The sequence below is a fragment of the Paramormyrops kingsleyae genome, chromosome 2 (genome assembly GCF_048594095.1).
Source record: "Paramormyrops kingsleyae isolate MSU_618 chromosome 2, PKINGS_0.4, whole genome shotgun sequence".
NCBI classification, from domain to species: Eukaryota; Metazoa; Chordata; class Actinopteri; order Osteoglossiformes; family Mormyridae; genus Paramormyrops; species Paramormyrops kingsleyae.
Genome location: NC_132798.1, coordinates 21,824,900 through 21,843,359, shown reverse-complemented (window position 1 = coordinate 21,843,359; position 18,460 = coordinate 21,824,900). Strand labels below are relative to the sequence as shown.

The window sequence follows — 18,460 nt, the reverse complement described above, 5'->3', positions numbered from 1 at the left end:
CATATTTGTCAAACTGTATGAATGGCGAGGTGCACAAATAATTATTTGAAGTTAGAAAAATTCCAGAATGTTTTCATAAAAGTTTTTGATTCTTTACATAACACACATATAATTGTAACATTTTAGATGTTTTTAAAGTTTGTTCTTCAATATCCTCAGTTGCATTTCTATTTTTGATAATTTTTTGATGTGTGCAAATAATTTTTGGCTACACTGTATATATGCTGCACCGCGGTCCTGGGGAATCTTACTTCATTCCTCTGTATGCTGTGAATTGTACATAAATGGTATGACATTGAAGACCCACTTTGCTTGACAAGACAATGTTTTTGTGGTGTATTATGTAAGTCCTGTTATACTGCAAAATTGCACTTACTGGTCATTCATTGTACGCTCATCCTATCTGCAATTCATATTACTAGTTTATAAAATGTAAGTGACAGACAATCCGGCTGATGTGTGGTGCTGCGATATTTAATCCTGGGCGCCAGTTACAGATGCCAGTGACCTGTGTGTGTCTGGCTGGACAGTTTCCTTTTTAGTGTGAAACGGATACCAGGATGGTTACCTTGACGTGGAGAACAGCAGGCCTGGGGGAGCTTGGCTCAGCATGTCAGGACCCCTCCCCCAATCACATGATTGCTGACTTTGCTTGCAGTGTTCAATTTGTCAGCCAAGAGTTAAAGCTCAAAGTGTCCCCCCAGTCTGCTGTAGCCCCTGCTGTAGTCCTTTGATGGTGTGAATTTTGTGTTGCTCCCTCAGTGCTCTGCAACGTTCGCCTGGGATATTCCTCCTCCTGTGCACAGTGGACTAAACGCTTTGACAGGCAGCTCTGTAGAAAAAGAGGCTTTTCCTTGAACTACAGTGGGGCTGGAGGGTATAAGTAATAAGAGGAAGTATAGGTCCTTTCACGCTGCAGGAACGTTTTTCAGGACCCAGAGACTTCTGTAGGAATTTGGCTCGATTTTAATTCTGGGACCTTCTGTTGGTCCTAACTCCAGGGTAGGTACTTTTCATTTGAACAGGAACTACAGGAAGGGGCTTATAGAGAGAAACTTGCTGACTGGTTGACCACAAGCACCAGCTCCAACATGGAAGTTACCCGAAAGTGCTGGGAAAAGAGACAGAAGTAGGGAGCAAAAATATAGCAGATGGGATTATTTTTGTATTTCAAATATTAATGAGTATCTTTGTAGTTTGAGTTTGTATCTCCATATTTCTGTCTCAGAAAATTCTATCATTGCAGTTTGACATAAAAGTGCTTTGACTTTCTTGTCAAATATTTGTTGTTATATTTGTGCACTGACCACCCAGGCTGATTACCATAATACTGTTACATTGAAAACAAAAGATCGATTTACTGGCCAGATTTAATAATGAATTATGAACATGTTGTGGGCTGTATGAATGTTTGTCATGGGCTGGTACTTTGAGACCTTTCCTGAGTTGCCATCCATCCTGTATTTTACAGGATCGTCCCTGATCGTATTGTAAAATAAAATGTTCTGGCCCATTTTAAACTAATACAGAATGCAATTCCAAGCCCAGGAACTTGTAGTCATGGACCAGGTTCCTGAACTTCGGTGGCAAAGTTCCCCGTGAGATTCCCTCCGCCAGCCAACACTGAAGTCGCCACACAGGTATCTGACCCACAAACTGCGTGTTCTTTCAGGGACACAAACCTCTCTTCAATGCAGCTATTGTACGGTATACTACTGCAATGATGTCAGCATTGCAATAATTGAAAAATAAAATAACTAAAGCAAATGAATAATGAGGAAAAATTTAACATAAATGGGATTGTAAGGTTTTTTTGTTTATTAAGATATACATTTGGATTTTTAAATTATTTTCTCATCCATTGTCCAAAACAAAAAAAAAGCATTGACTTGGGATCTATAAAAATATAAAGGAGAATATGAAGTGCCTTATTGCCACATATACAACAGTAAAATATTTTACAAGAGCATAGATTTGTCAAACCGTTAGGAAACCATTTACACCAGATACAAAAAGCGGTCCTCTGGCCCAGGTGCAGACCCTCTCCGCTCGCACCTTCTAACACTTGCTCCGAAAAGCGGTCCTCTGGCCCAGGTGCAGACCCTCCCCGCTCGCACCTTCTAACACTTGCTCCGAAAAGCAGTGCTCTGGCCCAGGAGCAGACCCTCTCCGCTCACACAGTCTTGCTCCACCGCTTACGCGGCTCCCTCATCGCACAGGTGTCTCCATCGTGATGAACAGCAAACCACTCACATCCTGCATCGACATCTCTGCCCTTTCTAGGGCTTTCATCCATCTTCTTTACTGGACACTGGAACGCAGTTTTCTGCAGTGATAAGGGCTCCCCAGGACCGAAACTGGGCCTCTCCCTGGGCCTCTCCCTCTCCCTCATCCACTCCATGCACCCTCTAAAGTCTCATCAACACACCGCAATCGATTCTTCAGCTACGCTTTGCAGTGTGTCTTTGCTCTCCCTGCCAGCTACACACTGAACACACTGTCCTGTTCTGTAAAAGGACCCACCAGCACCTTCACATCAAGACCATTGCAGGACTCGAAATGTAACCAATACACAGTGTCACGTCATTTACTGAGATCATAGAAAAGATGAGGTAAGAAACATTTTTAAAAAATGAAAGTTTTCAACATTTAAACTATAATCCAAATATATGTAAGACAGACAAAAGTTAAGTTGTCAAATCACACACACTGGTGGGGTGGGGCTTTGTTCCGGGGTGGGCTGCATGGGGGGGAGGAAGGTACGGTGAGGGTGGGGCTGCATGGGGGAGAGGAAGGTACGGTGGGGGCGGGGCTGCATGCTGGAGGGGGGTACGGTGAGGGCGGAGCTGAGTGCTGGGTTGATAGAGGGGGGGTATTGTGTGGCAGAGCTGCGTGCTAGGCTGGTGGAGGGGGGTACGGTGAGGGCGGAGCTGAGTGCTGGGTTGATAGAGGGGGGGTATTGTGTGGCAGAGCTGCGTGCTAGGCTGGTGGAGGGGGGTACGGTGGGGGCAGAGCTGAGTGCTGGGTTGAGGGAGGGGATGCGTGCTGGAGGGGGGAGGGGGTATGGTGTTGCAGAGCTGGCTGTTTGCTGGGCTGGGCAGTGCAGCATAATAGGAACCAATCCCAGTTTGCTCCACCTCTGGTTATTCTGGTCAGAATCCAACATTTTTGAAGCACAATCCCCCTCCTCCCAACGGTTTTTTACACATTTTTTTTTTTTTTAAATTCTGGGATACCTCCACCTGAGACGTGCTGGGACAAGCCACACCCACTCCTAAAAGACCAATGGAAGACCTTTGGTGTCACACACTCTACAGACAGCGACTGAGACCTCACATCTCCACTTCAGTCAAAGTCCCCCCCCCCCCAGTTCCAGTATGTCCCTTTAGCCGGTGTGTTCTGAGTCTCACCCTTAGGCTCCATGTAAATATTAGCTGTTTAATCATATATTCCAGTAACACAATATTCTTCTGCTTCTTTCAATGAAAACTTTGGTCACCATATAAAGTAAATGTCTCTTCTGACTGAAGATGTGCTGTGTAAAAGGCTTTGAGATAAACAGGCAACTAATCTGGCTTTAATACACCCCATTTTCTCTCAGCAGATGTACAAATAAACTCTTTTCTGGAGTTTTCTGGCTTTTTTTGAGAAGTTTTACACTCACTCTCGGTGTGTCTCTCTAGGTTGTGGATAAGTGTTTTTCTAGAATAAATGGAGAGGTAAAGCTGTATTAGTGTGAACGAGGCAGCGTGTGGACGTGGGGGTGACTTCAAAATCAGCAGAGAATGAAATCTCTCTGTCTCTGTGCTGTTCCAGCCACTGAAAGCCTTGGTATGGTTCCTGCTCCACAGGGATGGTGCAGAACTATTTGGTAACTGAACTGGCAGAATATCCTACAGCGTTGATTCACTGATGCTGAACCACTGATCTGACCTGACCATGCCATGATTTCCTGCTAAAGGTGAGCAGTATTACGATTCTTATTGCTTACTTCAGCTCAGCTCTGTGTACAAATACAGGTTCTAATCAGCACAGCCCCCCCCACACACACCCACACACACACATCAGAGCCCTTTCCTTAATCGGATGTCACCCCGAAGAGTTTCCAGGTTCACTGTGCTTCCAGCCACAGAGCCAAGTAGATGTGTGACACTGACACAAGCCTGCCCTCCGCTAGAGAGCTTTGGTCCAGCAGTGCCGCCTCCCAGCCCCTGCCGTCTGTCCGCTCTGACGTAATGATGACAGTAATACAAATACACTATATACATTTAAAGTAAGTGCAATCAAGCCTTTAGAGAGTCTGCCAGCTGCACGTCTGCTATTCCCACAAGGTGCTCAGCAGCTCCAAAATACTCGCAGGCATATTAACAGTTCGGATGCTTTATGCTGCATGTAACATTGTACAGGCAGGTTGATATATCAGCCACTCTTACGGGGAAAGTTAATACAAAACACACATATGTACCTGCAGGTTGACAGAGGGGACGGACTGTCACCAACAGGCAGAATGTCCCATGCTGGGGCTGGGTTTGCCTGCCATCATACCCCCCCCCCCCCCCCCAAGGCAATCCGCCCTACTAACCAGCCCCCCCCCCCCCCCCCCCAGCTCGTTTAAAGCAGGCTTAACTTAGGAAGTACTGCTGGGTCTTTCACCTTCAAAGCGGATGTCACCCGACCCAAGAATGTATGTGGTATGTGGGTACCCCCTACCCCCACCCCCCCCCCCCCCCAGAGCTATGGCTAAGTAGCTGTGGACCTGAAAGGTTCATCGGAAAAGGAACTGACCTTGAAAAACACATCAGAGAAAGAACACTACACTACGATGCAGAGGTTAAAGCAATAACTCATCAAATGAAAAGGTAAGATAATAAACCTGGATGGGAGGACAGAGCAATAGACGTCTGAGGGAATAGTGCAGAAACATGCAGACTCATGCATGCGGTCAAATGCGCTCACTTGTCTGCAGAGACAGACACCGTGGGTCTGTTGACTCCAGTCATCTGTGTTTCCCCAGACAGCAGGGCCGTCCGCCAGGCCCCTCTGACGTCTATCCGCCCTACCACCAGCCCGCAAGGCACTCTGTGGGGGCGGGGCGGGGCGGGACCTGGCCTGGGCCGGAATGGGTGGATTTAAAGGTCCTCAGTGTAGATAATGCAGGGGCTGTTGTCCTCTCTGGAGCGCAGTTGCACACTGGCGATGAAGCGGCGGCTGGCGGCGGTGGCATTGTAGTGCAGCGTCGTGCGGTACGTCCGCTTGGCGTGCTTGGGGAACACGATGGTGACACTCTGGTAGTGCAGCGGCCGCTGGCGCGGCTCCAATTGCACCTCTGACTTGTAGCTCCGCCACGTGCGATCACGCAGTGCCACCACTGTCTCACTGTAGCCCGTCACTGTCGGAACCGGTGCACAGTACACCTGGTCGCGGAAGCGCCTGTCCGAGTCGTAGCGAACCTCTGTGCTGCACCTGGGAGATGGAGAGGATACTAATCTGCTCAGAGAGACTCTGTCCTTCCTTCCAAGAGAAGTGCAGTCGGTACAGAGGGGATCAGTTGACAGCCAATAGGAAGCATCGATTCACTGAGAGCATGCTGAACCACTGATCTGACCTGACCATGCACAATGTACAATGTCCAGTATGCGGGGTTATGTGGACACATAATGCAGACCTTCATACCCATTCATATGTGCTCATTTTTTTGGACATTTTTTGCAGAATACCAGAGGGAAAACCACACACACATACACAGACACACTTTGCACACACACACACACCACGCACAAATATACAAACACAATGCACACAAACTGCCTACACACACATTGCGCACACACACACTACACACTGCACACACACATACAGACACACTGCACACACACACTACACACTGCACACACACATACAGACACACGAACACACAGGATTCAAACCCACGATTCAGGAGGCCACCACCCCTCTGCTTTTCATTCAAACTTTTTCATCCAATACAAAATCCTTTTAACAAAATGTGTATCTAATTCTAGACCTCTGTGCACATATAAGGCTTTGCAGAGGGCAGCAACAGCAGCATTCCAGCCCTAATGCCCAACGCAGCAAATCGTGCCTTTCTGCCCCAGACAGGACACAGATATGTGTTCAGAGCACTTCCTGTGCCGTGCTCAGCCACACCCCTACGGCCTGTTACCTGATCTCCTGCTCCGGCTCAGGATTGACCTCAATGCTCTCTCCAAACACCATAGGGTACAAGCGGCTCTTGGCATCTGCCCCCGTGGAATTCAGCAGCAGGTATGGTAGCTGTGGAGGGACAAACTGTCAGAAGTCAATGGCCCGGGCCCTCACTCACACACCATGGACAGACTTTTGTCATAATTAAAGCCTTTACACCAGGGTTCTTCAAACCTGGACCTCGTTTCCAAATCCAGGCCTTGTTTTCTGTTCTTCCAGGTAGTTGTTTAAGAATTACTGATTCTGATTGGTCAGAGGCTTCACACCTGACTGACAGGTAAAAGAAGGCTGGAAAACCAGCAGTGGTTGGACCTCGAGGACCGTGATTTGAATTACCCTGCTTTACACCCTCTATTCACCAGCATTCTTAATCAAAACCACCAGATTGTGTAAATGGTTGCCCCTTGTAAAAAGCAAACCTAATGAAATCACCTGCAAGATAATTGAAATAATTGAATAATTACATATTATAATTATTACATAATTTAATAACATGTAATAATTAAAATTTAGTATAATATAAATAATTATTAAATTGTCACCATTGTTATGTTAAATAATTTAATAATTACTTTTATTAATTTAATCATTAATTTCATAATTTAAAGGAAATGCAACAATTAAAACAAACAATTAAGCAAATGTGTCTTGTTTCTGTTCCTCAATATAAATGGCAGGGTGAGGCACTCGGGCACTGGGATTCACACTGTCCACAGGATGGGCAAACCTGCTGGCCATAGTGTCCCCATCGCTGCACTGGGTCACTGGGAGTCTCAGTGCCCACAAGATGGTAGGGGTGGGTATTAGCAAGGACCTCACGATACGATATGTATCACGATACATGGGTCACGATACGATTAAATCAGGATATATTGTGATGCTATACATATTGTGATATATTGCAATATTCTACAGTTCACTGAAAATGTAAAAATAGAGCTGAAATACAAGTTGCTGTGTATGATCTGGGTGGTCTTAATGAATCACATTACATTAATAATTCAGCCAAAACAACATAACTCAATTGAATTTGAACTTTATTGTCTTTGCATTTTAACACACTGAACTAGTGGACACCAAAAACGTTAAGATAAACTGCATAAGAATGAAAATAAGAAATTAAGGTGCCCAATCAGTTATCTTAGGCTGGTGTGGTGCTTGTAGAGGACTGAGCATATTAACTGTTCTTATAATGAAAATAAAACCGTATGATTAGAGCTGGGCGGCATGACCAAAAATTTATATCACGGTATTTTTCAAAGTTATATCGGTCACGGTATACGACTATTTTTTATAAAAACTATGAGTGGGCATTTACCACATTTTACAGGACACATTTTTGTTATACGTTTTTGCATTGTTCCCACATTAACTACATGACTTTATTAACCATTGCGCCTATGCGCTACCTTAATGATAACATCCGGCTAACGTGTTTGTTGGCTAACTGCTTATAGATAAACGGCTAATGTTAAGGTGTGCACCAGCCAAGTTAACATTTTTGATAAGTGTTTAATAGCTCAGTGTTGCTGGAACGTGAGCTTTACTGACCTCGCGAAATTTCTCATAAAGACTGGGAAGACTGGTCTTTAAGATGCTTCGCCAGGTTCAACGTGCTACTTGACTTCGTCGCCACATCTTTGTAGCACTGTTTGCTTAGAGCCTTATTGACATCCTTAGCCTTTCCATGCTCCTCTGCAAAATAATTCCAAACGGCACTTTTTTATATATATATATAATAAAGCAGCTTGCGAAGTGCCTTCAGCTGCAGCATATGCCATGTTCAGCCAACTCTATATGTGTATATTAACCAGCGCAATCGCGTTCAACGGCTATTGAGAGGCAGGGAGGGGCTGCGCGAGTGCGTGTGTGCGTGCGTGCACGCGTGTGTGCGCTGTAGTGGTGCTGTGTGAAGTGTGGTGAATCAGTTGAAAACTGCGCTGTTGGTATCAATAATGGTGAAAATGAGTATCTAATCAGATACTTATTTTTAATATCGATTAGTATCTGAGAGTCAATTTTTTTGACAACTCCAGTGTCAGCTATATCTTGCGTTTCTGATCTTTCGCTGTTCATTTTTAGCGGTGCAGCAGTGAAAAAGGTCCCCCCTTCAAGAAAACATGGGAAATCAGTTGCCAATCCTCATTAATGTGGTGTGAGGTGATCGTAACGTAAGATTCAGTGGCTCGCGAAGTCCAGCAATCGCACGTAAGTGCCACTCGTGCTGCAGAAAGAAGAGTTTTTTTTTTCTTGCGTTACCTCCTCGTACATCCTGGGCATAGCTACCTCCGTAATGTTTGTGTGTTGGGATTGCATAGCGTGGCTCCAGGGTGTTCCCAAAACGTCTGGGTGTATTTTGCATGATACTCCCCCTCGGAAATATCGATTTTTGGAGATAGAAATCGATATAGAAAGGAAATATCGGGATATATTGATGGATCGATTTTTTTGCACAGCCCTACAGGATGGGCTAACCTGCTGGCCACTGTGTCCCCATCACTGCACTGGGTCACTGGGATTCACAATGACCACAGGATGGGCCAACCTGCTGGCCACAGTATCCCTATCGCTGCACTGGGGCACTGGTATTCACATTGACCACTGGATGGGCTAACCTGCTGGCCACTGTGTCCCCATCACTGCACTGGGTCACTGGGATTCACAATGACCACAGGATGGGCCAACCTGCTGGCCACAGTATCCCTATCGCTGCACTGGGGCACTGGTATTCACATTGACCACTGGATGGGCTAACTTGCTGGCCACAGTGTCCCCATCACTGCATACAGTTTTAGTTTTTGTGTTGACAAGTCATGCTGGATTGCTCCATGGTCAAGTTAGGGCCTGGCCGTCCACTCAAGGAGGTTGTGTACAGATAGGTCATACAATATAGCAGGTAAACAGCAGGGAAACTCATGTTATGGGTGCCCTGGGTACATCACCCTGTAGAAAAGGAGAAAATTGCAAGGCCTCCAGTTCAGGAAGTTCTTCAATGTCCACAGCAGCAGCACACAGTCACACAAGTTCACAGTTTCTTGCCTCTTGGTAAATGCAATGCTGCTGCTTTTAATGTTACCTTTGATCCTGGTCAACAACACAAAACCAAATGGACCAATAAAACATCTGTTACCAAAGAAAGGGAAATGTCTTGGTCCTATTATCCAGACTGAGCAGAACAATGTCGGATTAGACCAACAGGAAGCAGCGGTTTAGCCCAAATCTATTCTGAGATGGATTGTTTCCTCAGTCACCCTCCTCCACTCCATGTCCTGTATCTGCTAAAAGGTATGCATGTGTGTGTGTGTCTCTGTCTGTGTGTCTTTGTGTCTCCGTGTGTGTGTGTGTCTGTGTGGATAGGGCAATTATGAGTAAGAGGAAGGAAGTGAGGAGAAAGAGAGAAGTACAGTTCATGCAGATGAAGAGGCAAAGGACGCCATAAGGTGCCGTATTTAAATCCACGTAATAATGCCTTTTAAGCGATCTCATGTTTCCCTCTCACACACACACAGCTGCGCACACATACACACACCAGCCCCCCTCCCCAGGCTAAGCCAATCCTGGTCGAGGTCACAGGGTTACAGAGATGACCACGCCCCCCCCCCCCCCCCACCAGGGAGGGGACTGGGAGGAGGACAGACCACACAGCTGTTAATTGGCCAGGGCTGGGGGGCACATCACGGTTAATGGGAGGAGGGGGCTTGGAATAAGCACTCCATCAGGAACACAAATCACAGCAAAGAAGTAAACTTGGTACAGGCAAGAGAACAGGGGGCAGCATAGTGAGCTGCTGGTGGTATACTGACTGGCACCCCCCAGCAGGGCTAGTGTACCCTCCGCGTTAACGCTCTACCAGCCCAGGAAGGCACCTGCCCGCTGCTGGATAGTATACCCTCCGCTTTAACCCTCCAGGCCCAGGAAGGCACCTGCCCGCTGCTGGATAGTATACCCTCCGCTTTAACCCTCCAGGCCCAGGAAGGCACCTGCCCGCTGCTGGATAGTATACCCTCCGCTTTAACCCTCCAGGCCCAGGAAGGCACCTGCCCGCTGCTGGATAGTATACCCTCCGCTTTAACCCTCCAGGCCCAGGAAGGCACCTGCCCGCTGCTGGATAGTATACCCTCCGCGTTAACGCTCTACCGGCCCAGGAAGGCACCTGCCCGCTGCTGGATAGTATACCCTCCGCTTTAACCCTCCAGGCCCAGGAAGGCACCTGCCCGCTGCTGGATAGTATACCCTCCGCTTTAACCCTCCAGGCCCAGGAAGGCACCTGCCCGCTGCTGGATAGTATACCCTCCGCTTTAACCCTCCAGGCCCAGGAAGGCACCTGCCCGCTGCTGGATAGTATACCCTCCGCTTTAACCCTCCAGGCCCAGGAAGGCACCTGCCCGCTGCTGGATAGTATACCCTCCGCTTTAACCCTCCAGGCCCAGGAAGGCAGCTGCCCGCTGCTGGATAGTATACCCTCCGCTTTAACCCTCCAGGCCCAGGAAGGCAGCTGCCTGCTGCTGGATAGTATACCCTCCGCTTTAACCCTCCAGGCCCAGGAAGGCACCTGCCCGCTGCTGGATAGTATACCCTCCGCTTTAACCCTCCAGGCCCAGGAAGGCACCTGCCCGCTGCTGGATAGTATACCCTCCGCTTTAACCCTCCAGGCCCAGGAAGGCACCTGCCCGCTGCTGGATAGTGTACCCTCCGCTTTAACCCTCCAGGCCCAGGAAGGCAGCTGCCCACTGCTTTTAACCAACTTCCCATTTTTCATTCTTGCTCTAGCAAACATCACGACAGACACAGGCACCGGCTCCTGCGAAAACAAGTCCGTGAGACACTTAAGGGTTACTCACACTTAGCCCGCACGACATTTGCAAGATTTAGGTTCTGCTCTTTTTTAGACCTTGGCCCCACCCCTCCCCACCTGCCCCACTGGGTTTAAATTAGAAAATGGAGGTCACCGGAATCTTATGCAACAGTCTGCAAGCTCTCCGTGTGGCATGGTCACGTGATCAGAACTCTGTGGAGGGTACGCAAAGAGAGCAAGCTAAAATAGAGCCGGTCAGGGAGAGCCAAGCAGCAGAACTGGAAAAAAGAAAAACAAATCCCAGGCACGGAATTCTCCGCTGTGGGGGGTCCAGTCAGAATGTGCATGAGTTAGATATGGGGGGGGGCTCAAAGAAAAGACAGTGTGAAGCTATTTGAGCCTCTCTCTGTAATCCTGGAAGCCTCTGGAAGCTACTGAGGAAAGCAGGAATGCGTGACCTGTGTGTGTGTGTGTGTGAGCGGGTTTACCTATCCTTATGGGGACATAATGTCCCCATAACGTGATATCTGTTTTTTTTCCCTTATGGGGACCGGTTTCCTGGTCCCCATAAGGGAAAACTATATTTTATAAAAATGCTATGAAAAAACTAAAAATGCAAAAACTCTTGTATTTTGTTTGGTTACTTATGGTTATGGTTAGGGCAGGGTGGGGGTTAAGGTTGTCATAGTTAGCGTTAGTATTTTTCCCATTGAAATGAATGAGCAGTCTCCATAAGGATATGTTTACTCTACATGTGCGCACTTGTGTGTGTGTGTGTGTGTGTGTGTGTGTGTGCCCCACTTTTATGGGGGGGGGCACTCTTCTCTTCATGACACAATCTGAACAGGAGATAAAACAAATGAAAGAGGAAGCAAGTAAAAGAGAACCGAATGAGAAACATGGCTGTGTAACACCTGAAAACAGTTCCTAAAACCAACAAGTTAGGACCTTACTATTCTAGATCAGGGGGTACAGATGTCCGTTTGATGCCTGCACACAATGGTCGGAGAATGCTTTCATTGAGGGCAGTTCCTTCCTATTTTTATTTGTGGTACACTCCACAAATAATGAGCCAAAAAGCACACAAATATTTTGCTCTTTTTGTCAGCTCTGTTCCAACACAACATCAAGGGCAATCAGACTTATCAGAGTATTTGCACTTGGAGGAAAGCGGTAAGAAAGCAGCAGCAAAGAGAGAATTTGGGAAGGTTTCCTAGAAAACAACGGAAGGCTGTACGTGCCGCACAGCAGAGAGGGGGATTAGCACTGGAGCCAGGAGGCCTGGGAACGCAGGGCAGGAATTCGTACCACTGCCATCCTCATGGGGGCGCTGTATTGTGTTTTTCATTGCTGTGCTGCCCTTCCTGCTCTGTGAACACGCGGAGCCTCACAGGGTTTGGACAGTAGCAGAGCAGCACAGAGCTTTCGCGGCACCGCTTGGTGAACATAACCCCCCCAAATGGCCTCAGGCCCCATGCACTCTCCCGGCATTCTCTGTGGGGAGAGCTGCTGTCTGTCGCCCTGGCATCATTTGGTATGAGGAACTAAGCAGCACCATTAGTGAGAGGTGAGCTCTGCTTACCCCAGGCACCATTAGTGAGAGGTGAGCTCTGCTTACCCCAGGCACCATTAGTGAGAGGTGAGCTCTGCTTACCCCAGGCACCATTAGTGAGAGGTGAGCTCTGCTTACCCCAGGCACCATTAGTGAGAGGTGAGCTCTGCTAACCCCAGGCACCATTAGTGAGAGGTGAGCTCTGCTAACCCCAGGCACCATTAGTGAGAGGTGAGCTCTGCTTACCCCAGGCACCATTAGTGAGAGGTGAGCTCTGCTTACCCCAGGCACCATTAGTGAGAGGTGAGCTCTGCTTACCCCAGGCACCATTAGTGAGAGGTGAGCTCTGCTTACCCCAGGCACCATTAGTGAGAGGTGAGCCCCGGGCTTACCCCAGGCACCATTAGTGAGAGGTGAGCTCTGCTTACCCCAGGCACCATTAGTGAGAGGTGAGCTCTGCTTACCCCAGGCACCATTAGTGAGAGGTGAGCTCTGCTAACCCCAGGCACCATTAGTGAGAGGTGAGCTCTGCTTACCCCAGGCACCCCTAAGCTTCTCAGTACTCACCCCCCTGCTACTGGCCTACAAACACCACAACCTGGACGAGCGGTAAGATACAAGGCAGGCAGATGTAGATGACATGCTGAGGACTCTGTGGTGCTGGGATGCCCCATCTCTGTTTAGGGAGAGAACCTGCGGGGGGGGGGGGGGGGGCTCTGCTGATGTGATATGAAGAGGCATAGAGTCTGAGCTGCGGGTTAGAGATGAGAGTCAGGGCCCAAGCTGGGAGCAGCAGAGCTCTGCTGATATGATTGAAGAGGCACAGAGTCTGAGCTCCGGGTTAACGAGAGAGTGACGGCCCAAGCTGGGAGCAGCAGAGCTCTGCTGATGTGATATGAAGAGGTATAGAGTCTGAGCTGTGGGTTAACAAGAGAGTGACGGCCCAAGCTGGGAGCAGCAGAGCTCTGCTGATATGATTGAAGAGGCACAGAGTCTGAGCTCCGGGTTAACGAGAGAGTGACGGCCCAAGCTGGGAGCAGCAGAGCTCTGCTGATGTGATATGAAGAGGCACAGAGTCTGAGCTGTGGGTTAACGAGAGAGTGACGGCCCAAGCTGGGAGCAGCAGAGCTCTGCTGATGTGATATGAAGAGGTATAGAGTCTGAGCTGTGGGTTAAAAAGAGAGTCACGGCTCAAGCTGGGAGCAGCAGAGCTCTGCTAATGCGCTGGAAATGACCATTTCACAAGTCATTATACCATTTACTATCAAACTTGACAAAGCTAAGAAATCATTTGTGGAAAATGTCAGGCATATCATTGTATCGTCTGTTCTGTCAAACAACAGCAACATGATCCAAAATTTTTAATTTTTTCTTCAAGTTTTTCTTCGTATGAACACCTTTTGATTCACAGATTAAATTACTCAAAGCTCAGCACCTGTTAACCAAAAGATCAGACTGCAGCCTCCCTGACTGTCTATCCTCATAACTGGAATAAAAAATATTATTTAAATATGTATGTTTTCTTATTTTCAATAAACTCATAAACAAACCAAATTAAATATTCATTATCAGTGGCTCGGCTGATAAATCAAAGGCAAGGATAGTATTTCCTACATCTGACACCTTAGCAGTACAATGTGTCACCATTATTAATGTCAGTAATTGTAAATAATTTACACATGAACAAACTGTATGTGCTCATCTGCATTTAAGGGTGTAAACAATGGACATAGACTTGATGACATTCATGATATTAATTTAGGCAAAAATGCTGATGTTGAGGTCAATCTAACGCTTATTTCATATGTCTGTGATAATATCGATTGCACCTGTGTTTAAATATCCCTTGAAAATATATAGGCCTACATTACGTCAATCGTGAATGGGCAACATATAAGAATGAAACCTAGTGATGAATGAAATTATATGAACTTTCATTTTGTTTTGGGAACACCTTCTCGCAGACCTGTCGGGGTAACCGTCTTTTCCACGGTAAGGCATACAGACCGACCGAACATCCATCCATCCATCACCCTAATCTGCGATGCTGTTCAAACACTGACGTTTACTCCATGCGCTGTTTAAAGTGTCGCATCTATCGTTTGAAGAATATATTTGACTTGTTTCCTTACCAGCTTTCCCTCTCTGCTTTCTCTCCTCCATTGTCCATGTTGATCGGTGGGTGTAGCGCAGCTCCCGGGGCGCGGCTCCACCAGAGCCGGGGACAACGAGTAGAAAGGCGGGCTGGGGCTCGGGGGCAGTCCGGAATCCGGACTGTCGAGCAAGCCCTCCCGGTTCTTTCCTTTCAGACTGTCATCCATAGCTTGCAAGTGTAAGTGCCCCACCATTTCTGGGACAGCTCAAAACAAGGAAAGCCGAGGCGAAACTCCCCGCACCGTGATTACCTTTCAGGCGTCGATAAGAAAAGTCGGTAATGGAAGTGCGTCAAACAAAATCCTGATAGCAAAAATGCAAAGCAATTTTCAATGGCTCATCCAGAAAACAATCTGCAAAGGAAAATCAAGGATACACCGTAATGTATTTCCGTTTAACTACTGCAAACTCCACAGTACACAGCCAGTAGTTTTTAAGAGCATTTTCCATCTAGGAGCTCAGTAATCTGCATCGCCCAGAACTAAAAGCAGATAGTTTCAACCCGTGTTCCGCAAGCAACAAATGTAACGAAATCTCGTTTACACAACAATGTAATGAAATCTTGTTTATAAAAATGTGTCCGTTTGACTGATTATAATAATCGTTTAAAAATAAATAGATACATGTTTGACAGCAGGTCTCTAGCAAATAGGAAGTCTCTAAAATGACCCACTGCTTGCCGACTCCAAATCTCAGCTTGTCCGAAGTTGGTAAATAGCGATATCACTTTCCTCGAAGTATTTTCAGAGCACAGTGGTCGCAGCGGACTCGGTCTGCCCCCAAATTCCCTAGCCTGTATCGCACAGAGTATCCCATTCACGTGAAAACCCAAACAAAATAAAGAAAAATAATAGCCTTATGAAATCTAGAAGAATGGAAAAGTACCAGAAAACAGCTGTCGCCTATGTCTCCCTGCGCGGTACTCCACACTGGCACTTTATTGCTGTGAAGCAGCCAAATAGCGACGCGGCTCCACGGCGAAATGCACGGCCGGATCGCGAAGGCTCCGCTTAATGGAAGCGATAGCGAGTCCAGCCCCGCTAATTCCACATACGGCCAATAGGGTCCGCGCTTGCACACATCCGCCACAGCGTGGCTGAGCAAGACTGACGGGCCGCGTGTTTCACAATGGCTGTTTTATACTCCTAATAACTAGGCATATGGTGATAGGCGCGGTTTACGGTAGCATGCTACAGTGGACTTTTAAAATACATATTTCATACAAAAGAATTGTAAAAAACCAGTATAATTAGGGGACTAGGTTTCATGTTAACATTGTGGGGGACGGACGGGTATACCGGGGTCAGAGGTGTGACGTCACGTCGGCCTTATAAGGCGATTCTGTAGTCGCGGTGTATACAGTTCGTCTTTTATTACTGTTATAGTTACAGTATATACCGTGAAATGTATCTTTTCGTTTTAATGTTATTCATCTTCACTAATATGGTAGCTTTTACGTTAATTCCCGTATTATGAACAATGAATTTGCGGGAATTGTTAAAATTCTGCACAATTTGCGAGATTTCTCCACGAATGTCAGGCCATCTATTGTGGAAAAATAACCTTACCTTAGGGTCGACTATGATGCCCATGTCACTCTCCTGTCACAAACATCCTAACGTTCTGGAAAGAAATACAACACACATAAAATATATAGTAACTAGAAGATCTAGAAACCCTTAGAAGTTAATAATGGGGATTTACTGAATCTCTTCTTAATAATAATAAATGGGACCATCTGGCAGCACTGTTTATGAACTAAATGATTCTGAGTTTCTGGTAATTGAGTAACTTTATGGTAATAAATGACAGGTCTGGCCCCATTTTTTGACCGGCTTTTTGCTCATTCTTATGCCTTGACAGTGTTTCCATTTGTGCCATGGTGTTAACTAACCAAGCTAGTTGCAGTTTGCACAATCAAATAATATAATCTTTATGAAACTTAATCGACATGAGATGATTAAATTCCACTGTTTCAATTAACCTTTTATTAGTTAACTGTTGGTTATGATAAAAGGTCACATTAGGTTAAGTTCACATACAGTACAAAGCTTACAAAGAACCACTAATATCATTAAGAAAGGCAGCTAGACTGCTGAGGGACATGGAAAAAATTGTATTTGACAGTGAGGAACACTTGCTCAAAACCTCCCCGGGTCAATGGTTGAAATCCCACCCCCATTCTGTAAGGTGTGGAGTTTGCTTGTTCTTCCTGTGTTGTGTGTAGTTCCTCTTTACTTCTGCAGTCAAAAGACATGCACATAAATAACAACGATGATGTTTTATTTGTCATACATGAACATATACGCGTGAGGGTAGACTGGAATGCTTCTTTTCTCACATCCCACTGGCAATTAACGATGGATCTAGGATGTCCGACACAGGAACCTAAGACTGTTCCTCCCCTCCGAACCCCTCCCAGTCTTCCAGCTACTGCCAATGGCGTGGTAAGAGTGGAGGAACCTCAATATGTCTAGGTTCAACCTCTCACTTTCTCCATTCATCAGGGAAGATTCTCCAGAACTTGGCTATGAACCTAGGACTCTGGTCCCTGACAAAGTCCTCTGACATGCCATACCCCCAAAATATTAGTTCCTTGGCAGATAGCAGCTTAGGAGGTAGAATGAGATGACACTTAGAAAAATGATCCATTACCACAAGGACCACAGTGCAACGTTAGGGCTTAGCAAGGAAGTTGAACAAGATATGGGAACCAGGACACTGAGGCACAGGAAAAGTTGGTGGGGCAGGGAGCAGCTCTGTGGGTAGGGACTCAGAAGGTTGCTGGTTCAAATCCCTGGGTAGGCAGAGTGATCCCACAACTTGAGCAAGGCCCTTAACCCAAACTGCCACAGGGATTGGCTGACCCTACTGTCTCCAGTTACTCCTGCCAGTTTCATGAGATGGCCTCCTGGGATACTTTTGCAGCTGTCGTGAGGGAGGTCCCACATATATGTTGGGCACTCATTGGCTGTTTTTCCTTCACTCTCTGGTCAAACACCTTCAAAAGCATTTCTACTATATTGAGGTCAGGTGGCCAGATTATGTAATGTGACACTGTCACTCTCCTTTGTGGGCAGCTTGGCAAGTCCAAGCCTTTGACTGGTGTAACATGTATTAATTCTCCTGTCTTGTGGTATATATATGACCATGGCAGCTTAATATGACCTGCCAGTACAAATACTATCTTTCTGCTCATACCACAGAAGCCACGCCGGTCTGTATGCTTATCCGTGACAGTGCCATGGAGGGCTGCAGCTTTCTTTACAAACATTTCATTCACTCTTTTCCACCAACGGTCTGCTTTTTGCCATGATTTTCGCTGTTTTCTGCTGGAGGTGTCTTTGTGTATTGTGGATCTGCTACATTGTTAGGGTTTGGATATTATTCCAGGAGTCCCCCCCCCCCCCCCCCCGTCCCCCCCCCCCCCCCCTGTGTAAATGCAATGATAACATCAGTAGGTGATTCGGCTGCACATATTGGGCAGGGGTGCTGCTAGTGATTTTGGGCCCCATGAAAGTAAATCATATTGGTCTCACAACCCGGATCAATCTAATTATGCTTCAGATTTTTGAGGAATTTTTTGGGATCATCCACCCCTGTCTACGGGGTAGTTTTTGAGAGCTACACCAATCTCCAGTTGCAGGTCATTATCGTCAATATCACCTATTATATTATGTGTCACTTTTGTTAAATCTTCAACTTTTTTGATGCTCTTGAACACTGCACCTATTCTG

General features: G+C 46.7%; 1 protein-coding gene across 5 annotated transcripts; it reads right to left on the bottom strand.

The window, feature by feature from the left end:
- Positions 1-4,715: 4,715 nt before the first annotated feature.
- Positions 4,716-15,819, bottom strand: rflna (refilin A). 5 transcript variants are annotated; one of them, XM_023803171.2, is made up of 5 exons: positions 15,609-15,819; positions 15,393-15,516; positions 14,702-15,076; positions 6,182-6,306; positions 4,716-5,463 (listed from the first exon to the last, which is right to left on the bottom strand). In XM_023803171.2, exons 3-5 carry the CDS (start codon positions 14,915-14,917, stop codon positions 5,130-5,132), a joined length of 675 nt encoding a protein of 224 aa, XP_023658939.1. In that variant the 5' UTR covers positions 14,918-15,076; positions 15,393-15,516; positions 15,609-15,819; the 3' UTR covers positions 4,716-5,129. The 5 variants fall into 5 exon arrangements, with proteins under 5 accessions (XP_023658939.1, XP_023658937.1, XP_023658938.1 ...); XM_023803169.2 differs by having other exon boundaries at positions 15,393-15,819; XM_023803170.2 differs by having other exon boundaries at positions 15,397-15,819.
- Positions 15,820-18,460: the final 2,641 nt, after the last annotated feature.